The 23,851-nt window shown below is 47.3% G+C and overlaps 1 protein-coding gene across 1 annotated transcript in view; it reads right to left on the bottom strand.

Annotated features, from left to right (window-relative positions):
* Positions 1 to 4,960: 4,960 nt before the first annotated feature.
* ikzf2 (IKAROS family zinc finger 2) overlaps positions 4,961 to 23,851 on the bottom strand; it is a 35,124-nt gene continuing 16,233 nt past the window's right edge. Inside the window, exons 4-8 of the mRNA XM_066687565.1 lie at positions 21,565 to 21,756; positions 20,844 to 21,011; positions 16,684 to 16,821; positions 16,367 to 16,498; positions 4,961 to 11,295 (exon numbers count right to left, since the gene is read on the bottom strand). Of these exons, the coding sequence (XP_066543662.1) occupies positions 10,529 to 11,295; positions 16,367 to 16,498; positions 16,684 to 16,821; positions 20,844 to 21,011; positions 21,565 to 21,756 (1,397 nt within the window). The 3' untranslated portion in view covers positions 4,961 to 10,528. The remainder of the gene's footprint in view (positions 11,296 to 16,366; positions 16,499 to 16,683; positions 16,822 to 20,843; positions 21,012 to 21,564; positions 21,757 to 23,851) is intronic.

A 23,851-nucleotide genomic window follows, 5' to 3' on the forward strand; every position in this document is an offset into this window, starting at 1 on the left:
TATATATATATATATATATATATATATATATATATATATATATATATTTTTTTTTTTTTTTCTTCTTTTCCCTCCAGTTTGTTTCAGTGCATTTTCAGTTCAACCAGAACCAGCTGTGTGCCCATTTTTGGAAACCACAGCGGAGGGTGTCGGGGTCGTTGGGAAGCAGAGCTCCCCTTCAGGAGCGTCTCTTATTTCCCAGGTCGACGTCTCCGTCTCTCCCTCCGCAGCGCAGGTGCTGTATCTCTCTGCACACCTGCCCCGGCCCCCCACCGCTATCACTCTCAACACCACAGCCTCCACAACCTGCCCCTGCGGCACACAGACAACAGCACACCCTAACAACAGCGGCTACGCTATCGCACAGCGCACCTCACAATGAAATATCACTCCGAGCTGGAGAAGAGGGCATTAAACATTACTGCTGGCACACTGTGTCTTGGTAACAGTCTGAGAATATAGTTTATAGGCACATGGGCAAAAAGGGAAATGGTCATTTGAAGCCATAGATACTAGACTGTCACTGTGGTTGTCTTTGCCACCAACACCCTGACCGCTGCCACCATACGATGCAACACTCAGCAGCCCTTCCTCCACTGGAAACGCAGAGCTGTTGCCGCTAAAGCCGAGGCAGGGACAACGTGCAGCTGATTGATGCTGCCAGGCTCTGTGTTTCTTCTGTCGCTGCTCTCTGGGTTTTCGGCTGCTTCGGACCTTGAAAGAGGAGAAGAGACAGATGAAAATGTCGATAAGGGAGGGAGGAGGAAGGAAAGCACAGGTCTTCAGCAGTCAGACCCCGCCACGAGCGGGAGTTGCAGACCAGCGCAGCGCAGCACTCCACCACAAAACAGCCTGCCTTTTCCCAGGGGTCTTTGCAGCTGCACACGCTCTGTTTTTGTGGGTTTTGTCTCTGCAGACATGCCTGCTGTAATCCCACCCCCCGTGCAGAGTCCTGGTCAGGACGGTGCCCTCACACCTCTCTCACCGCCACAGGCAGAGACCGGGTCACACAGACTTGTGAAAGATCACTAGCAGTTCAGAATGAGAAGGCCAACACTGACCACAACAACAGAAACGATGCCAACGAAGCTTTGCAGCTGAACAGTGGAAAGTGCAGTCAAGAGAAAAAACTAAAGCAGAACCTCTTTAAGTACGGGTTTCGGCAGGAGATCTTGTGCTGAATTCCCACACACACAAGTGAGAGTGGGGCCCTGTCCGCACTCTTCCCAATGGGGCCCCCGAGCCGTGGTCGTGAGTCACCTGACAGGGGCTGGCCGGGGGCACACTCTTGGTTTCGGCGAGCAGCACGTACTTTTGTCTCACAGAGAGAGACAGGAGCAGCAATTATCCTGATTCCAAAGCAGGGAGAGCCAACCGCACACACCTGTAAAGCTGGATTCCCAGTTTCCTGGTGCCTCCACCCTCTCCCCAATCCACACAATGCACCATGCTTCACATGCAACTCCCCCGCCCTGCTGTGTGCGTGCCACCACACCTCCCCGAGCCAGGCTGCCATTGTGCTCAGCACCTGGTCTGGTCACTAGCACACGCCAACCTGTCTTCATCACGGCTGTGTCTGTTTCGCAGGCAGAGACACAGTTCCCTCCCGTCACCTTTTCCAGACAAGTGATTCTCCCGGCCTGTCGAGCTGTGCGGTGCAGTTTCAGTGAAGAAAAACAAGGCCACCTCTGGGCCAGCGTCCACGGCCAAGGAGCGACACTGTGGACACAGGGTCCAGGTGTTAAGCTTAGCATTGTAAAAAGCACACAAATACAAAAAGACACAAACATAGGCCTTCTGTGAATGCTGATGCACACAGTCGTACACGCACACAATAAACAAAAAGTAGGCTAACAGGAACCTGTCCTGTCCATGGCTGTATACCTCTCGGTTCTTCAGGAAAAACAGGAAAACAAAGGCTGGGCTTTGCTGATTACACAATGATCCAGGAGGAAGCGAGGGCTCTGCCTGGGCTGAGATTTCGCAAGATCGGCTGTTCCTCCTAAGCACAGACTCGCACGCTTCAGTAAGAGCTGGTGCACAGGGTTTCCCGATTCGGCAACGACAAAGTTTGCTATCTTTGCTGATAGGAGAAACATGTTGTCAGATTGTAAAAGCTCTCCTTTGGAAATAACCTCTCTCACCACCAACCACCTTCAAAGCCGTGTCTGTGAGAATCCAGTCCAGAGAGCACGTCTTCACGCGGACCAGGCAGAGAGAGCGCTGCCCAGTCTCATATTCAATCATGCTGTAAATCTGTGGTGGATCACCAAGCCTTTCTCAAAGCGGTCGCCTGTATGAAACACCAGACACGCACCAGCGCCAGCAGAGTAAGAAAGTATGCCGAGTTCCCAGAAAGATAACATAAATTCATCTCGTGCTCTGGATGCGGTGTCTGTGTCTATATGACGATCTGTCTTGATATTGATTTCACAGAGGGGGTCGTATCTTTGCGGGATCTCGTCCCAACCGTCCCCCGTGAGATGGGTACGTCGGTCAGACCTGCAGGGGGGGAGATAAGGCCACGGGCCATTGGAAGTGAAACTCTTTATCGGGGGCTGCAGATCCTGGCCGTGTTTCCATCTTGATAAAGCCCTGGGATAGGGGAAGTAGCCGGCCACGTGCTCTACACACGCCACACACACTCCATACTCTCAAACGGGCTCACACACTCACGTACAGACACAAACACAAGCCCACAGATACACACAGTGTGGAGAGCCTGGCTTCAGACTCTCTCCGACCCGGCCGAGCCCCCCCGAGTCCCCAGCTAACATACAGATGCGCCACACGGACATCCAGGGGGCAAACTGTCTCTCGGGCTTTCGAGTGCGTACTGCAATGCCATGTGTTTCAGTTTGTGGGGATATAAGCCTTAATGCCAACTATGTCTTCTAGTCACAGCACCATAGAGAGCCCAGCTCCGCCAACATGTTAACACGTTAACACGCCAACATGCTAACAGCTGTATCTGTCGCAGCAGACCAGGCCCTGACGAGAACTAAAATTCTGGGAGATAAAATGGTGCCTCAATCAAACACGGAAGAGACATCCCAGCGCTCGGTGTATCGCTCATTATTAGGTAATATCATATCTCCTCTGTGACAGTATCTATTAAAATTATATATTTTTTTGTACATCTTTCTGTGGAAACAATTTTTTTTTCTCTCTGAAAACATTTGATTACAAAAGTTTCATCATTTAGGAAGCCTGCTTATCTCTTGGGTTCTTGCATTGTCGTAACGCACACGTGGGAGATACCATCTCTGCGTTATCTCCATTCCCCATGGGGTGTCGGAAACAAGTCATGGTCATCCACAGGTTTTTGGTTCCTCCTGGGGAAACAGAAGCCAACTTTCACGGAGCGGTTCCCAGCTCGTTGTGTGTGGACGCGTCTGCACGGTTTTAATAGGTAAGGTTCCTCCCACCACAAAATTCAGATTAATAACCCCAGAGTATCCGGCAGTCAAGTATCTACTCTACCAAAGACCTTTCACCTTTCCAAAAACGGCTTCACAAATCAATCCCCAAGCCAATGATCCAAAGAAGGGGGATGGATAAAAGAGGGCAAATGAGTTTATTCCTCATGAAAGAGAGAAAGCTGTCAAAAAATGTTATCGATACTCTACTAATGCTATGAAGAGCCTTTAAACACAAACAAGACGACCATTTTAGTATTATTGTTTGTATTCTGACTTCAACCATGGGAAACACATTAATACAGTCATTTCAGCTGCTGAGCGCTAAGTGCTGGTAAATGTCTTTATCAGTTAAAGTAAAACGCAGCTCAGAGAATCACTCATAGCAACTTTCACACTGATACGGCGATTAAGTTAAAACTCTAGCAAACAGAAACACAGTGAAAACACGAGCTCAGACTCAGACTGCGATCCTGTGTTTTCAGTAAGACGGGTTTCTTGTTTAATAAGCCCGGACAGAAGTGCACAACTTGCAAAATATCTGGTTCTCAAAGCACAGCTGAAAAAACAGGACAAGAGAGTGGTGTGAAAAGGAGGTTTTGTCACTTGTTGTGAAAGCCTTGTTCATAAAGGCGTTGGGCTAAGGTGTCATTTCGACAGGACAGTTGAAGCACCCGAAACATCAGAAGAAAGAACACGCACACGCACACGCACACGCACACACACATAGTTGTTTTTTAAGAACCTACAGGATTTTAGAAAGGTTGTCAAAATGCCGAATCAGGCTTTTTCAAGAGTCAGCTTCCTCTGCAAGTCCCAGCATTTAGAGATACTTTAAAAGATCACCTGCTTCAGAACACAACATCCGGGAACAAGTTAATTAATCATTTCACATTTTTAAAGGGATAAAAAGACATCTGAAGGTTTCTTTAGGTGGAGATAATGCAAGATCACAACACACAGATTAACACAGCAAACGAGCACGATGGGTTGAATGGCCTTCTCTTGTTTGTAGACTTTCTTATGTTCTTATGTTCTAACACACTGGTACATACATGATTGCAATATGGCGTGTCCATGTGGCACACACATGTTTTGACATGGAAGAGGACTTCAGAAGTCGCTCCTGATTGTAACTAAACTCTGTCGGAGCGATCACCGATGCAAACACACACACCTTTGACAGAATTGTCATTTCTTTAAATCTCATAATTAGTGTATTTTGCTACACACTTGAAAGGCTTTAAATGTGTGCAGTGGGAGTGACGATGTATTGCCAAGAAAGCTGATATAATGCAATACACTGACACGTTTCATTGTAAGCTTTAATACTATATTCATCAGATTTAAAATATGATTTTCATCATCATATTCTTCCATAATAATAATAATACCAGAATGTGTAATATAGTACAAACATATGGTTTTAAATTTCAGTTGCGAAGCGTTAGATCGATGATTGTGTCACCTTTGCCATTTCCCAGCCTTTATAAAACAACTGCAGTGGAAGACAAGTAACAAACACAACCGGCAGACGAATATACCTGAGATCCCTCACTTTATTTCAGTAAACTGTGCATCTTTCACAACCAAGAAAGTAACAGCAAATCCCATATTAAAATTAGTACCAAAATATATATTAAAAAACAAAAAAGATACTGCTTTTTCATGGATCTGTGTACCAGTCCATGTTTGCAGTCTTTGACAGATTCCAAAAAATCAGATATTTACTTCAATTTTCACAAAACTATTTACACATTTTTACGTCCGAAGCAAAAATAGTGATCTATTGCACTTTAAAAAAATAAAAATGCACTTTTTGAGGTGTTTACAGGTAATTAAAGTCACACAAAACCCACTCCTCTCTTTGTAGGGATTAGTTCCCTTTCAGATAGTCGTGAGACTGTTTTTTTAAAACATATCATAAAAACAACCCACTTAAATTTTTTTTTACTTCAAAATACCTTCAACCAAGCTGTAGAGGACAGAAAATTCAGCTGAGCTGAATATTTTGTGGATTTGTTCAGTTTTTCTCTTATTTTCCATTCGTTTCCTTTTTTTCGACAGACTAACTTCATTTATTTTAAAACAATAAAGAAATACTTTTGTAACTTGGCTCATATGGAATGTTTTGCTTAATTATTTGACCTTAGAACATCAAAACTCCTCAAATAAAATAAATACAAAAAGAAAACCAACAACATGACGATGTGAAGTTTGCTGTGCCGTTGTGTGATCGGATCGTCGAGGTCTCTGCGCTGAAGGGCGTTTTCACCAGCTTGTGTCCAAGGTCAAATAAAAATCCCCATCACACACACAAGCTCGGCTCCTCGGTGCAAGACTTAAAAGTTCCCGATTCACAACGAAGAGCGTTTTATTCCACAGAAGCTGGTGGAAGTGGCACCACATTGCAGATGCCTTTGAATCTGGATTCCTAATCCTTCTCTTTCCAGATTCTCCCAGGTGGACGTGCAGTCCGTACGACACCGGTGCGATCCTCCTGTAGCGCTCGTGTCCGCTGACACAGCACTGTGTCAAATATGAAGCCAATGCCTTCCTTCTCTGCGGTGACAGATATGAAGACTGAGTGCGGTGAAGGACGGTCGAAGAGCCTGGCATAGTCAGTGAACGTCCACACCCGGGGCAAAGACTCACAACGCAGTGGGATTGTCATGTGCAGCGTGGGGAGGCTGGGAGCATCCGCTGCGTCTCTGAACCACTGCGTCGCAACGGGATTTACATACACAATAATAACAGAAAAGGTTAACCGAAAAACTGAGGTAATACTACAGAGTCCACAGAGGACACAGGGCTGGGAAACATACAGATATTACAAATGGAAAACCACGACCCAGTACAGAGTGAATTGAGCATGTTTTCTGTGGAACTAATGCAGAGGGACCAGGGGGTCGGGGACGGGGCACCAAGGGGCCCAATTTCTGGAGCTGAGAGGAAAGGGTGATCTAGCTCTCTAACAATGCATTCATAAAGAACTCAATTCGAACAATAACATCACATATTGTCCGACAGAAAGAAACCCGACCCCTCTGTGTTACTGTAGAGGGAACATGTGCTTCTTATTGTGGCCCCCCACCTGCTGTACAGACACAAATAATAATATAAGGGCCATGCTGATCAATACAACAGTAAACTGCTTTATTCCTCACTCTTAAATAATAATAATAATCAATGCCCAATCCACAGAACTGAAGCTGTCAGGAAGTGTGTTGGTAGTAATGAACTTTGATCCCTTAAGCAGTTTGAGGGTAAAAGCCTCCTTGGTCACAGACTCGAATACCTCTGAGAAACCTGAATGACGGAGAGACGAACGCACAGCACTGTCCCTCTCGTGTTTCTCTTGGACCCCTCCAGCCAGTTCACATGCTGCTACTTCAGCAAAAATAAAGTTTAAACTCGGAACAGAATGAAGAAAAATTCGAAGAAAAACGTGACATCGTATTCATCTCAAACCTAGACAACACTTGCAGCCTATCAAAAATATATATATATGCCTTATGCTGTATATATTATATAAATTTAAGAATATGTACAAAATAAAAAAGCACTGATGCACAAACATATATGTATTAACTCACACATCGATATCCTCCTCATTATCAGACACATACATATATCTTTGCACCAAGCAGACGAAGGTCGCATTCCTCACGTTTCAGTGGGTTTTCAAGCCAGAACACAAACGTGTGTGTGTGTGTGTGTGTGTAATAAACAACACTACATCTCCAAACACACACAGACGTGTAAACAGGTTTCAAAGCCATCAGTATCACACACAGCTTCTCTCTCAGTAACGACACGTCAACACTGCTGAATTCAGTGTAGAAGCACATTCCTTGCCGTGCTCATTACTGCGCACTGATTTATACCATGGAGGTTAAATGCTTTGGTGGGAAACGCTAACATTTTTCAGGACGAATCCAGAATTCGAAAACCAAACAGACTGAGGGTGAATTCATGACAGAGGTTGTGTAATGTCTTATACACTGAATTTGGCAGGAGACCGTTGGCAAAACATTCGCCCAGGTGTGAAGATAAGAATATAAAACAGAAATAACGGGCCTCACGCGAGTTCTGCGGTTTCTACTGCGATTACCACTGAGGGACTAGAAAACTGCTCTGAGATCCAGCGAAGGTTTCAACACTAAAGTGCCATTTTAACGTTTGGCGTTAAGTGCAGTGTGTCTGTGTGGTGTTTACTGGGTTTAATGCGTCTCCAGACATTGCTCTGGTGTATGAAAGACAGGCGCTCTGTCACAAAGGCCCAGCACCAACACTTCATTACATTTCCAGGTATAACTGTGATTTAATGGAACAGTACCAGCAGGACTGTTGTGCTGTATCTGGGCCAGCAGCGCAACCACCGTCTCTCACCCTTCCCGGTGTTCGGCCGAATGTGCCACAGGTGCAAGGTCAACAGTTTTAGACTTGCACAATGTGGTCAACCACGCACACAAGCACACACACACAGCTGAGCTGACAAGCCCTGGGCTCCCCCGCTGCCACGGGATATTACAGACCTCCTCACTCACGCAGAGCGAAGGGACACATCGCTCGACAATCTGGCGTTTCCTCCCTGGACACAGAAACCACACTGTTCGGTCTGGGGGCGACCCGTCGATTTAAGTGCATAGGAAGATCATTTATATATTAAGTTCATTTAAAGCTTTTAAGAAAATGAACTATGGTTGGGGAAGCATACCTTAAAGTTAGCAGGGTTGTTTTCTTTTTAAGGTAGGTTTATTAGTTCTAAAAATAAGATTAATAAGAACGACTGTCATATGTAGTTCCTGTACTATATACCTCCATGACAGCTGCATCGCAGGCAGGAGGGCGAGCGGACAGACGTCTGCGCTCAGCTGCAGGGGGTGAATCCTGGTGGCGCCTAATAAGTTTGGCTCAGTTTAGCTTAGTGATCGGCTTCAACTTCAACGCGTTGGTTTGCTTCCCAAGGGTCTTTATTTACCTGTGACCTGGGCAGCAGAATCCCCTGGTTTCATAGTAATGACGTTTCACAGTTACCTTTTACAGTTACTTTTCACTGCGTTCCTCCAGGGGAGAGAGGCAATGGAAAGCATTTGAATTAAAAAGAAAAAACAAACAAACAAACAAAAAAAGGCGACACGGCAGAATAACAAAGCATTGCATAACAGTCACGTGAAAGGAACGCACATCTTCTTTAACCGAGGACAGTGTCTATCTGCGCACTGACTAGACAACAGCGCAAAGTCAATGAGATGCCCGACAGGCACTTGGGCAGGGACTGCACCGAGATCACCCGTTATTCGATTGTGGGGTCTGGAACAGTTGCCTTTGTAGGCGAGGTATAACACATATTTTGCATTGTTTCATTTGTGCGTAATTGGATATATATTCGATTCTCTGTTTCAGGAAAATACAAAACAAAAAACAAACACCAAGCCTTCGAATAACAAAACAGAGAAAAACAATGTACCGTCCAGCACTAGGAGCTTTATCTCAAATTGTGCAGTAATTAAAAGTGTAACCATGAATGTGTTTAAACTCACACAGTAAGTCTTGAAGCAAGACGTTGCCGTATCGTACAGCAGGATTGTGAGGAGGCAGCTACTGATGAACAGCAAATTAAGTATAGCGTCAGGAGATGGAAAACAACCTTGAATTTGGTCATGAAATCCCTCAATATGTTATACTACGTGTATTAGTATAAAATGGCAGATTTCTCTATTCCTTTCAAACTGAGATTTACCTCAATGTCAGCTTTAGGAGCACAATGTAGGACCAAAACAAAACACATGTCCCTTCACTCCACCCACAGCCAGAGGTCGACACATGGGGATCACATGAACGCTTACCGCAATTACCGGGTATCTGCGGATGTGTCGTGATCTGAAAACACAGCCCTGACACGTGAGGGGACACCTGTGCCAGTGTCTCTCCCATCAGCCTCTGCTCTCATTGACAAAGATGCTTTTCTTCAACAAGCACTTCCAGAGGAGTCAGAGTCGTGCGCCTCATCAACAATGCCACAGCCGTCGCTGCGGCCCATTCTCACTGGGTCACCGGCACTGGGACACGCCAACAACACAGTGAAGGGGCGGCGCGTGACAAATTTAGATCGGTATATGTTTTCCTAAAACCCTACTTGGACATAAAAAGAGACGACCTTGTGATATTTGTGAAGCACCGCTATCTTACAGTAATGCTCAAAGACAGATAGACACCAGAAAAGAAAACCAGACCAATAATGCCCTTGTTATGGTTGACAAAGCCATCCTCCGTTTCTAAATACATTGTTTAATTAGTCTAAAAAAGATTATTATCGCAAAAGTACTTTAGGGTCAGTAACTTTCACAACACACACTGCTGTTCATTTTCGACCCGTGTCCCCGATCGGCGCTGCGGACCAGGCGCTGAGGCTCTAGAGGCGCGTCAAGGCACTTTTAGGGACATGCCATGGCAACACATAAAATATAAATATTTACACACGTGTCATAACTAACCGACAGGTAAACATCCAGCATTTGTAAGCGTACAGGGCTTGTTATTACCTTGTAATAAGCAAGAAAGTGCCTCTAAAAACACAGTCAATGAGTCTTTGTGTTGGAGCAGCTGGTGTGCGGCGAGGCGCGGGGGGCCGAGGAGACGGACCCGGGGGGCCGAGGAGACCGCATGTGGGAGCTGCTCAGATCAAAGCATGACTTCATTACTTCATGCATTGATGATGTAAGTGACTGTAAACAGCGAACTCTTAAAGGACTTGATAGAGGAACGATTTTAAAGGGGGGAGAGGAGACCAGATGCAAAACCGGTATGAACCGGCTCGAGGAGGAATGGACCTTGGATGGGAGCTGAACAAGCTTGCGGGACTTTAAAACATACAATAAAATACATTTCCCAGACTTCCCACTCTAAACATCTTCAATCTGCTACTCCAGATATAAACGCAAATAAAACAATATTCATAGACCCAGATCTTCATTGACTGTTTCAAATGTAGACGTGTGTGTGTGTGAGAACAGGGACAGAGCAACACTAAAGACCTGTCCCACGCTGGGGTGAATCCAGAGCTCTGCAGTTCACAGACGCACACGCACACGCCTCTCCTGTCCCTAGTGGAAGGTGTGCTCCCCCCGGACGATGTGCGAGGAGAACTCGTAGCGGTCCTGGCTGCGGTGGCCGCAGATGTTGCACTCCAGAGGGTCCCTGTAGCCGTGGCACCCCATGTGGATGGTGTACATGACGTGGTCGAGGAACAGCACCCGGCAGTGCTGGCACCGGAAGGCCTTCAGCTCCTCCCCCTCCGCGGTGAAGACCCGGTACGAGTGTCTGGACGGGCTGAGGGCGCAAGGGGCACCCGGCAACGGCGCCTCCACGGTTGCCCTGCCCCCGGACTCCAGGCCCCGGCCCTCCTCCCTGCCGTAGGCCGGGCTGGGCTTGTTCCGGCGGGGCGGCGGTGGGGCGTGGGTGTAACCAGGCCGCTCCTCGGGGGTGCTGCTCTCCGAGTCGACCGAGTCCAGGCCGCTGTTGCTGGGGGAGGCGTCGCGCTCGGCCGGGGGGTTCTTGGGTCGGATCAGGGAGAGCGGAGAGTCCATGGAGAAGTCGTGGCTCGCCGGGGGGGCGTCGCGGCTGCTGGGCCGGTCCATGCGGCCGGGGGGGTAGACCTGAGGGTACATGGGGTTCATCAGGGGCACCATGTCGGCCATGGAAAGGGGCTGGTGGTGCATCAGCGGCCGCAGGGAGTCGGTGCCCAGGTAGGAGATGGCGTTGTTGATGGCCTGGTCCATCATGTGCGCCTGCATGAGCTCGGCGTCCTTGTCGTACTTCAGGCCCATCTCGTAGCGCACATCCGGGTAGGCGTAGCGCATCAGCTTCTCCCCTGCAGCACAGACAACAAACACACACACAATAGTACTCTCCCTCTTCAAGGTTTTTGTGTTTTCTCATTGCTCTACAAAAGGCTTGCTCAGGACTTTGGTCTTAACTCATCTAGTCAGTTACTGTGATGGAGACACCTGATTATTGATCTCGCTGGACAAACAGGAGCAGAAGAAACTGAAAACTAATGTGGGGAATAAACTGATCTCTTTAAAAAAGCAGATTGTATCTAATATCCTAATTTTGGGAACATTCAAAAACAGACTGGATAGGATACTTGGATCACTTAGTTATTAATGGACACCAAACGAGCACGATGGGGTGAATGGGCTCCTCTCCATTGGACGCTATGTTCTTAATGAGTTGTAATAAGGTCTGGCTACATTATAGGAATATATATATATATATATATATATATATATATATAGGAGTATACAGATCCAAAGAGAAACACATCATGTTATTCAGATACTTAGCTGACGCTCTTATCCAGGGCGACTTACATTTGTACCCATTTATACAGCTGGGCATTTTACTGGAGCAATCTAAGTGAAGGACCTGCTCAAGGGTACAGTAGCACTGCCCCACCCTGGACTTGAACCCCTTCCGGTTATGAGTCCAGAGCCCTAACAGTGCTGCCTTGTGCCCGTTGATTAATTATTATTTGAAGATGATATAATTAGATTTACTTTAAACACCTTCACATTAAACATGAAAAAAAAACAAATGAACGGAAATAAAACTCTTATGCAAATATATCCTTTGACAAAAACCACGAAGTGCAGGACGGACCGGGCAGATAAAAATCAAGCAGAATCAAAGCGACTGAAAACAGGAAAACCAAGAGTTTCATATCAAAATGCAAATAAATTACAAAACTTCGAGCAGTTTTGTGTCAACGTTCTCCGTTTGGTGACGTATTTATTGAGTTAATGGCCCTCGAGACTCCAGGGAAACCTGGAGATCAGCCACAGACACAGCATCCAGCAGATCCAACAAATCCCAGAACAGGAACGTCCTGTATCTCACACATTAATAACCACGGCACTAATCACACCTCAGACACAGACAGTGCTTTTCCTCCTCAGCGATCTCATAGGGCAGGTGGGAGGAGGCATCACATATACAGCCCCAACTAGAACATCATTCCAGGCACACAAGTGAACACGTCTTCCATGCATTGCCACGGGGGTCCCAGCCCTGCTCCTGGAGGAGCCCTGCCCTGCTGGCTTTTGTTCCAGCCATGCTCTCAATTACTTAATTGAACCTTTAATTGAACGAATAATTTGCTTACATGTGACTCTTTAAATTGTGTAACTGATAAAATGTTGGTTCCTTAACTTAAACCCCCTATTGCTTAAAATAATCATATCTTATTAAGGAACCAACATTTTATCAGTTACACAATTTAAAGAGTCACATGTAAGCAAATTATTAGTTCAATTAACAATTCAATTAAGTAATTGAGAGCATGGGTGGAACAAAAGCCAGCAGGGCAGGGCCCCTGCAGGAGCAGGGCTGGGACCCCCTGTATTGGCAATTAGTAAACATAATTTATTCATATGTGTAACAAGGGCGATAGACACACTGGTAAATACACACACACACACCCTGTTGTGTAATGAACACTGGGAAACCTGTCCACTGTGAACTGTTTTTCTCCCTTTCTCACTTCTAAAATCTTTTCTTTTTCATTCTTCCTTTTCCGATACCTGTGCCGATGAAGAGGCGAGCGTCCCTCATCGATCATATGATCACAGATCTGAGTTTTCAAACTGCCGGGGCACGGCGCTGCTTTGGGAAACGGCACCGGACAGGTTTTTGCCGGGTTGACAATCTCGGGATGCACAGAGCCGAGTATCAGGACAGGCGCCCTTTCTTTCCTCGCTCTAATGGCTGTTTTTAATTGGCTATGGGCTTGTAAAGGTGGAAAGCCCCGTGTGTGCGAAATTGCCTAAAATAAGTGTTTAACCCTTGCACAACGTGGATGCGGTGAGGTGTTTTGCTTGTCTCTCAGTCAGGCTGCACTAGCAGAGCGACAGGTGTGCCAAACCACAATAAAGAGAATAATAACAGGTCTGTTTTCAGCTCGACTCTTTTTTTTTTGGCTCAGCTTAGAACACTGTCACAAGATAACATTCTAACATTAATAAATTAAAGAGGAAAACAGAGTTTGGGTTAAAAAGAAAATGAAAACAAACATTTTACATTTTGTTTTTAATTTGACTTGTTTTGTGCATCCTTAGTAATATTCTCAACGTTTCTTTATTTAATTTTAAGTAAAAAATTGGTATTAATGAGGTAATCTCTTGTAGTTAATTTAATAACAGTTAGGAATTAAATTAAATGATGATAATTACTACAACAAAATAATAATTATACATCCTATATGCAAGGACAATATGCGGGCATTGTTCTTTGTTCAGAGGTGTCAATGGGCTTCAGTTTTATTTAAATAAACAGAAAGCATTTTCATTGGATGATAGACGTTGATGCACGATATTATATTGGAATAGCATCATGGGGAACATTGTCAGAAACGTAAAAACAAGATAAGACACCAATAGCCCTGAACGTGAGTCACAGGACTTCACGGCAGGCTGTCCTCGAACCATCAGAGAAATCATACCAGATCGAACGTCGCTGGTTCTGCACAGATTCGATTTTATTTCGTCACCCTACAGTGTGTGCTGCAGTGTCAAGGTCAGAGAGATTCTGAAATATATCTCCTGTCTCTAAATAACAAACGACATCATAAGGGCACAGTGTGACAAAGCGAAGAAGAAAAATCCCCGGTGCTGAGCATCGAACCGAAAGAGTTGATCCCACCCTGCCTCTGCTCGGCTAAATCAATCGTCATCTCAAAGAAACAGAAACCAGTGACTAAAAGTCATCGCATGTCACGCCCAGGAAGGGACAGTCTCAGGTTATTAATAAACACAACGTGTTCATACTGAGATTTCCAACACCAGACACACACCAGCCTCGCAGTTATGGGTCCCCTGGACATGTGATCAAAACACAACTAAAACAGACCGAGAAAGATTTAGAAATGCTTTAGACTGTTACTCACTTTCTGACTTGTATGTATGTATTGCTGTATGTGTTTATTGTGGTCTGAGGTAGTATGTAGAGCACCGACGTCCAAACATTTCTGTTAACCGTCGTTAAGAAAGGAAAACATTGTTAAGCAGTAATTGAGTTTATTTTCCTATATTGGAGACGTGTGACAAGGGATCGAATTTGCCGGCGGCACCGGTGGCCATGGCCCCTTGTGTGGCCGTAATGCCCACCTCCAAAACATGTTTCTTGCGGCCAAAGCGGCCATTGTACCCTTGGACTGAATGTAAACAATGTAATCCTCTCGGTTGGCTGCCACTGAAACTCACGCTGCTCTGTCCAATCGTTGCTCTCTGACCGGGCTCCGGAGCACCAGTCACTGCAGGCGCTCGGATATCTCCACTCTGATTGGCTAGTTGGGATCGGTCAAAGCAGCAGCTCTGAGTCTGACAGCGGGGAACGGCGCGCGGCTTCGAATTCCCGTAATGTCGTTAGCTAACAAACAAACCTACAGACAAGGTAAGCAAACGGTATCTTATATTATACACGCCAGAGTCACGTTATAGTGCTTTCATTGCAGTTATTTTTTAGCTACCGTTAGCGTACTCAAATGTAATCGGTGAAATTATTTTCACAGTTAACCCTTTGAGCAGCACTTTTAAAATGCGCTGCTGTGACTCAGGGAGGGACTGTTTTTGAACGCTCTTAAATTTGATTCCTGCAGCATCTCTGTTCATCCAAGAGGGAAACGCAGGAAATATATGTATATAACTTTAAATATCTGAACTGAGTCGATTTGTTATTTTGCTTGTTAAACAGTAACAGCGTCGTACATTAAATAATAAATAATATTGAACATTGGGGGTGGAAATCACACTAAATTACAGTTAAATAACTTTATCTACATCTCTAACCATTGTTAGTTTAGTTAGTGTTTCACCAACAAAGACAAGAAAGTTTGAGAGTGAGAATAAGTTCGCTTTTAATTATATAAATATTTAAAGTATTGCACTGGAAACACTTGTTTTTCGTTCCAATAAAGCACTTCGAAGATGAATGTGCGCGCACGAGAGAGAGTGTGAGAGTACAGATTTTTTTCTACAGGAAATGATCGGTGGACAATATGCATTTTAGCTGGTGTTTTGTTTGTGATTTTTCCCATGTTATAGATCTACGTAGGATGTAAATTAAATTAAATTAAATATCTAAATCTCCTTATTAAGCACAAATAAAATGCCAGAAAGGACCTTTTTGCTCTGTACCCCCAGTTTAATTGGTGTTCCTTTAAAAAACTAGTTACTAAGGCACGAGGAGGACACTCTTTTACAGTAATTGCCAGTGTTTTTCTTAACAGAAGTGTGTTTTTCGGGTTCCAAAGCAATTTAACAGGCTATTTAGCTTAATGGCCTTGGTGCCCTGGCAAATTGGGCACCCGCCTAAAATCACGAAATTCTAAGCCTGCCCGTGACCTCATCATCCGACCGGTATTATAAGGGACGATAATGTCATGTGACTCAGATCCAATGCCAGGAGAAAGTCCTATTCACTTTTCATATGGATTCACAGAGACAGACATGTCTGCAGGTTCTGGTCTCAGTGCCATTTTGGTACCACTACATATCTAAACATTTGAGGGAGAAGTCGACAGCAACACACCAGTTCCCACAGCCCATTTCATGCCCTGTGTATCCTGTGTGTTCGTACATTATGCATTACCGAAAACAAACGTGTGACTATGAAGTCTTAGATTAAAATCAGAACCGCTTCAGAAGCCGGGGAGCTCAGTGAAAATGAAAGACATTATCTAATACCCGGTGAGTAATGGTACGCGGCACAAAGCTGCCATTGCCGGTTACTCATACTGCGCTGGTGATATTCTCCAAATATTACAAGAGTGCAGGTTACTCATTCACTTTGAAATGAAAAGGGACCTACTTTCTAATCGCCCAGCACCCACTCACACACTCACTCACACACACACACAATATCTGTATGTTTCCGTCTGGGCTCACCCACGAATTTCTGCGGCGTGGTGCTCTTCCTCTTGCCCACGGTGCTCTGCAGCCGCTCGATCACGGGGGGTCTGTCGAACGGCGCCAAGGGCATCCCTTCGAGCATGGGCTGCTGCTCCTTCCCTGTGTCACCTGTCAGAGCGAGGGGACGGCAATGAAAACACATCCGTCTCTGGCGCCACTTGGACAACATGTCACTGTTTTTCTACATGTCAGAAACATCTAGATGGACAGGTTCACCAGAGTGCTTGTACTTTATGTTAAGCAGTTACTTTTACATTAGTGGTGGCACCCAGCTGATCAGGGTCCCTGCATACCTTGGTGCTGCCCGGTCTGAGCCGCGGAGTCCATGTTGACGCTCTGCAGGTAGTTGTGGCACCGCTCCTTGTGTTCCTCCAGGGACGTGCGCTGCTTGTAGCTCCTCCCGCAGTAGTTGCACTTGTGCGGCTTGCCCACTGCGGAGAGAAGACACAGTCCGCTCACTGGACGGGCACAGCTCCACTAACGCACCCGTTCACCTGCTGAGGCTGCTGGGAAGCGTGCCAGTGTATCTGCACCAATATCGCTCGAGTCACGACCGGGGAACGGATCGCACCCGCGGGGAGACTAGAGGTGGCAACGCGTAGTGAAACTGAGGCAGAACCAGTAGGAGTTGCGCTGGTGGTGGCTATGATTCAGTGACCCCGCAGGTTATTCCTACAGCAGCTGGTGAACCCACTTCACTGGAGATCACCTCCGGGTTCACCGCTACGCTGTGAAACCACTGGTTTCTCTCAGGGAAAGAAAAAAAAATGAAAGAAAGAAAAAGAAACACTCAGCAAGTCAACAGGAAAATAAAACAAGCTCTTGTTTCGGCGCAGCGTTTCTCTGCAGCCGGGCTCTCTGTCTATGAAGCTGTCAGATGTGCCGGTTTCTGTTCCACTCTACGGTGATTCACACTCTCTGTGCAGCGCTGTAGTGTTATGGTTCGGCGACTTTGCAAAGAGAAAAACCATGAGGGTGCCAGCGTGTTTCCAATGGGGTTAAGCGTGGAGAAGGAAGTTCACACAGTGATCAAAGCTGTATTTCCCTCTCCGAGGCGTGGTGTCGGTGCAGGGCGTGGGGCGCCGACACCGGGTTATTCCAGAGAGGAAGAAAGCAGGTCAGTGATGCTTCCGACCTCACAGATCTGAGCCCGGCACAACTCGTGTAAATCTGCCTTGTGTGATTATTTTTAGGCAAAACCCGGCCACTGTGCGGAGTCCATGGAGGTCAACAGCCCAGCAGGGTGCGCCCCGAGGTCCTCACAGCCACACAGGACTTTCTAGGTACAGAAAATGCATCACGTGCCGCAGGCAAGCTCCCCAGGACGGCAATTACTCGAAGCCGAGGCGATTATTTGTAAAAATGAACTATGATTTATGAAAATAATCCGGGCATTTTAACCACACTGCTTACGGTGCTTTTCAAAAGTTACGTTCAAAGCAGAGAACTGTTTTCAGTTTGAAGCGCTAAGTGAAAGTGAGAAACGCTGAGCTGGAGAGCGGCGTCTGCTCTGACCTTTCATGTGTCACTTCTTTAACACACATCTGCACTCCTGCATCTTTCTTGCGATCTATTAAGGCGAAACACACGTTATTTGGGATTTCAGCGCCAATAAAATCCATGAATTACGGGACAGTTTGTGGTCAAACGTTGTGTTCGCACATCACCCGTATGTGACGAGCAACGGCACTCCTGCTGATCCACACAACGCATGCTGGGGTCTCTATTCAGAAATGTATGTGTTCATATCAAACCTTCAAAGATTGGGTGGATCCAAATATTCAAAACCTCCAAACAATATCAAAAGTACAAACGATCAGATCTAATTGTAAAGGTTAAGTTATTTCCTGTACAGATATTGTTTTTGTCCCCATGCTCCCTCAACCTTCATCAGAACTGAACTGGCTTGTGTTACAGAGCCGTGACTTCACTTTCACCGTCATTGTGCAGCTGCTGTTTTTCAAGCGCTTTGTTCTTGGGCGAGAAGGCAACACTCTTCTATTTTTTTGTAGCTCCACACTCACTCCAAACCCACACGAGCACCACGTGTGAGAGGCGCACTATGAATACAGGCCTGCCTGCGACTCCGGCGGCTCCGTGAGCATCTGGGGGCCACAGAAAGGCCCTACCTCTAAATAAAACACACACTTCTAGAGCTACGCTACGTGGGACAGATCTGTCCAGCACGTGAGCCGGCAGTTTATATAAAGACATGAGTGGCCCAAGATCAACTGGTTCAAAAATAGGATAAGTTCAAAATCCTCTTTCTCTCAGGAGCCTCTTCCCTGTGGCCTCGATTCCATTCCGGTGGCCTAATCTCATTACTCATTGAGTCATCTGCCCACAGACTCATTAAAACCATCGTCTTCATCGGGGGTGTTCACAGAACAAAAGGAAACACATTCACGATTTAAATAAAGGAAACCTACCACTTACTTTCTGTGGCTACGAGAACCTTTGGGGGAAAGTTATGAGAACCCCTTATAATAATAATAATAATAATAATAATAATAATAATAATAATAATAATAATAATAATAGGGGTGTGTGCCAACACAACAGACACAGGATTGACAGAGAAGACCTGCCGGCCACAGACCCATGGACGGGCGTAGCTTCTTGGGTCAGATCGGCACAGACACGCCAACAACACCACGGCCGGCTCCTGCCATGCCCCTTTGAGAGAGGTCCTCGGTGCTGCACCGGCCCAAGAAACCACCAGGATCAACTCACTTCAGGTTCCTGGCATGAAACGTGCGTTTTTGTAGGATGTCGAGACGCGACAGAAAGGGAGCGCACGATGTATGAGTGCAACACTGTGTCCACGCAGTCTGCACAGCACAATAGGAAGCACAACATCACGCGCGTTTTTCCATAATCAGATCTCAGAAAGTGGTCTCGATCTTTGTTTTCTGGAAGGTGAAGTGCCACAGTGTAAACAACATACTCCTCTGCTGCAACACGGCACAACAATCGGCACAGGACTGAAATGCTGCACTGTCTCTTTAAGTGCTTGTTAGTCGTTAGTTTTTTCGAGTGTTTTTTTCCTGTGCTGCACCTGTTATCTGGGACGGGTGCCACCGCACGCCCCCATGTCGGCAGCCAGGACCCGGCGCTGAGGCAAAGACCGCTTGCGTAACAACTGACAGCCCAGCCAGGTCCTCCAGCAGCCCGAGAGTTCCTCACATTCCTCACTAGCACAGGTGGCAGGCAGGGAGCGGGGGAGAGAGAGAGAGAGAGGGAGAGAGGGAGTGGTGAGGGAGAGGGAGAGGGAGAGAGAGAGAGAGAGAGAGAGAGAGAGAGAGAGAGAGATTGAGAGAGAGAGACAGGGAGTGGTGAGGGGGAGGGAGAGAGAGGGAGAAACAGAAGAAGGGAGGGATTCCAGTGGAAACAGGTGGCAGGCAGGGAGTGGGGGGGGAGAGAGAGGGAGGGAGGGAGGGGAGGGAAAGAGAGAGAGAGAGAGAGAGAGGGAGGGAGGGAGAGAGGGGGAGAAAGGAAGGAAATTTAGAAGGTAGGGATTCCAGTGGAAACAGGATTCCTCTGTATTTTTCTCTCTGTGTTTTGCAATCTCTCTCTTTAATCTGTTTCACTCGTAGTACTTTTATTTTCTCTCCGTTTGGGAAAAGTGCTGTAACCTGCAGACTGACAGGCGTGTGCTGTGCATTAACACGCCACTTCAGGGATGTCATTTTTGTGACTGCTCACAAGAGCTTTGATATCAAACCAAAATACATTTATACGAAAATGGGAGGAGATCTAATTAATGAGCTTTGGCTGCTGTTGAAAACTCTTGAACAGGAAATGTTAAAAAAAAAAAGAGAAAGAAAAGAAAGTTCACCGATTCAGATGAAAAAGAAGAGAGAAAATCACCTCTCGCCCCGCTGCTAATACGGGAGGGTGGTATTTAAATGTCGTGAGTGATTCCAGGAACGCGTGCGCTGGTTTCTCGTTAAGAATACTAGGGCACCGGATCTGTAAAGAGCAAAATCAAACCTTCTCCCCCTGTCCTGACAGCGTGGCGCTGAGAGGAGCTGAGAGAGCGAGAGAGGGAGCCTGTCTGTACAACACGGCCAATAGCTTTGACCCAGACACTCCCTGCAGCGCCGGGCCGTAGTAGCGTCACCCAGCCTATGGGGGGCAGTGTGTATAGAGGGGGCAGTGTGGGGGGTATGGGGTGCAGTTTGGGGTATTTGGGGCAGTGTGTGGGGTATGAGGTTAGTGTGGGGGGCAGTGTGTATACAGTGTGGGAAGTGTGGGGCAGTAGGCAGATGGACCGGAGTGTGTGCGCAGTGTGGGGGACAGTGTGGGGCAGTCAGGAGTGTGGGGGCACAGTGTGGGGTGGCAGTGTGGGGTGTGGGGGGCAGTGTGGGGAGTGGGGCAGTGTGTGGGATGTGGGGGGCAGTCTGGGGAGTGGGGCAGTGTGTGGGATGTGGGGGGCAGCAGGCAGACTGACCAGAGTGCGTGCGCAGGTGGCCGGTCAGCGCGTCGCGGCGGCGGCAGGCGTAGCTACAGAAGGGGCATTTGAAGGGCTTCTCCCCCGTGTGCAGCTTGATGTGTCTCAGCAGGTTCCCCTTCTGGGTGAAAGAGGCGCCACATTGGTTACACTGGAACGGCCGCTCGCCTGCAAGCACAGAAGGCATGTTTAAGGCCATGGTGGCATTACGGTCTGTCCCCCTCTGTCCCTCTCTGTCCCCAGGCCCCCAGCGCCACGTCCGCGTGCTCATCCGACAGCCTGCAGCTGCATCCTCTGTCAGGGAGGGCTGAGGCGGGACCAGAGGAGACGGAGGCGCAGCTCGTGGGGACGGTGGTTAAGCTGAGCATGAAGCTGCAACCGAAAAGCAGCGAGGAGGGAGGCTTCGCTCATTAGCTCAGCGACAACAACACCAACACAACAATAATCACCATCTAAACACACTGTACAGAGCAGGAACTGATCCGGGGCTCTGAAGGAGCGCTGTCATTTACTTCTGTGTTGTTTTTGGGTGGTAGGATCCCCGTCACACAAAGCTGTATTTGGGGCTGGTGTTGCCACTAAATCAGCTGCTGTTCTTCCCCTGGTTCAGTACCGAGACGCTGGGAGGGGTGACAGAGGCTGCGTTATTCTGTCCTGGGGCTCTCTAGTGTGGCCCCTCCTCTATACCTCCCTCACGTGGAGCCCAGCGCGTTTTGCCTACCATTGGGCAGCCGCATGCCGCCGTCGTTCTGCCCGTCCGGCCCCTGGCTGCCATCGTTGAGGCCGTTTGGGCTGTCGATCATGCGCTCTTCCAGCCCGGCACCTTCCTCAGCGCCTGGGCCCAAGCCGTCAGGGTCCAACGCCCGTCTCTCCTGCTCGTCCTCCACGCCGGCCTCCAGCTTGATCGTCTGCGCTGTAAGACAGAGGAGACAGACGGTCACTCCCGCACACGACACACTGGACAGCTGCGCTCTGCCGCGGACAACAGCAACCGTCTCAACATGAACCGCTGCCGCCGCCGCAAAGAACAAAAACAGCCACATTTCAGTCAGAGAGCCCGACAGGCTTTGAAGTTGAAGAAGGAAATTAAAAGCCATTTCTAGAGCACTCTGCCTACTCATTTTAAGCAACTTTGTTTATTTTATTTATGCTGAATGCAAACTACTTCTCACTTACTCCTACGGTTAATTATAACTACAGACTAATAACCCTGGGAGTTTTCTCAATTAGCCAGATGTTGTGAAATGTGCGGAGTGTGAACTCGGATGGGCGGAACGACCCGATCTCAACTGATCGGGGGGCACTCTTGTTATGTTCTTCTCATCGATAACGTGATGTACAGAGGAAACATGGCCGGTGACGCTGCCCCACGTGGGTAACAGAGGACCAGGCTGGCCAGTAAGGACGGTGCCCAGACCGTCGAGTTTGAAATCCCAGCTCGGCCCCTGTCATGACCTCTCGGTGCTTCTTCACACAAACATCTTCCAGTCGCGCTTGAGTGGGGGGCGTCTTCACACATGTGGGAGAGCGAAACAAGCCTCCGCCCCCCGCACACGCTTTCCACTTGACTGCTGCTCATCAAACAAGGGAGAATGAGCAGAAATCACCGGGGCGGCTCGCTTCACAGCTCAGACCCCAGGATCCGGTGAGTAAGAACACTCTGGCCGTGGCTGAGGTTACTGGGACGCTGCGCCGAGTCGAACCTCTTGCCTCAGCACTCTCACTATGTCTCACTCGACAGCGAAGAGCACCAGGGCGCGGGGGGGGGCAGACACACGAGGTTAGACGCAGCCTCTCCCCACGGGCTGCGCTTGAGGACACCGCCGGGGGAGAAGACAGCTGCAGGACACACTCGAGAGTGGACAGGACCCCCGAGAGAAACACACTGCGTGGCTCAGTGGTTTCTCCGATCAGCAGCAGCGCTTCTTTCAATTCTTACATTTTCTACAACGACTCAGAAGTGACAACACGTGCAGCCTGCCTGACTGCAGAATGTGCAATTCCCCACGTTTAAATCATACAAAGGTGTATTAACTTGTGAACTGTTGTGCTGGGACCTCTCTTGACGGACTCATGGGTCAGTGTGTGTTAATCTGCATTCATCATTTACATTTGATATTATAAAGGTCTCGACTGACATCTTGGCACTTTCACCGACTCTCCTGACTTAATATTGACGAAATAAATGCACTCACAGGTCATGTGATACCTGACACAATTATATAAAGCACCGATGCTCTGAGGAACAGCAGGACCTTTCACATTTCAGTCACAAGCGACAGGACGGTCTACACACAAGGTTTCTGATTCAAGGACACAGTGACTGCAGTGCCAGCATTTATAGTCCTGAAATCTACAATACAAAGCGAAGAGAGGACTAAAAATGTAATAAAGAATAAACTACCGTTACAGACACAAACTGGACGCACAATTTCGATTTCCCTCTTTAGAAAGGCTCAGATCAGCTCCCTTAACCGTTCACACACACACTGGCCAATATTAAAGTGTTACTGTTAATCTCACAAGCCAGCCTGTTTTTTTCTTTATTAAGTGTTCTGTGTGTTTTTTAAGATCTGCATTTACAAGAGTAAAGATTTATTTTCTTTGATAGGGAGGTGTGTATCGAGAGTGGTCTAAATATAGTTGATATAGACTTCAGTGAAAAAGTGACAAGGAATGATGAACCACATTCCTCGAGGCCGAAACAATGCCCGCGTCTCCGGGACAGGGAGTGGGAGCGTCCGCGCCGAGTCCCTGCGTTCTGTGGCTCATCCTGACACTCAAGCAGCCTGCCCCGAGCGCAGAAATCTAACCGGTCCTGTTTTTTAAAGGAGAGTCGGATTCCTGACACCCTCCTCTCTGAAGAGCCGAAAGTCATGCTGCGGAGTAAACCGCACTTTCTTATCCACAAAATAGCTATCAACTGCTTGCCCGATTTTGAACCGAATTGTAAGGCTGCGTCCTCTTTCTGAATCAATTTGTACGCATGATTGTGTGGTTGTTTGTTC

The sequence above is a fragment of the Amia ocellicauda genome, chromosome 16, assembly GCF_036373705.1.
Source record: "Amia ocellicauda isolate fAmiCal2 chromosome 16, fAmiCal2.hap1, whole genome shotgun sequence".
NCBI lineage: Eukaryota > Metazoa > Chordata > Actinopteri > Amiiformes > Amiidae > Amia > Amia ocellicauda.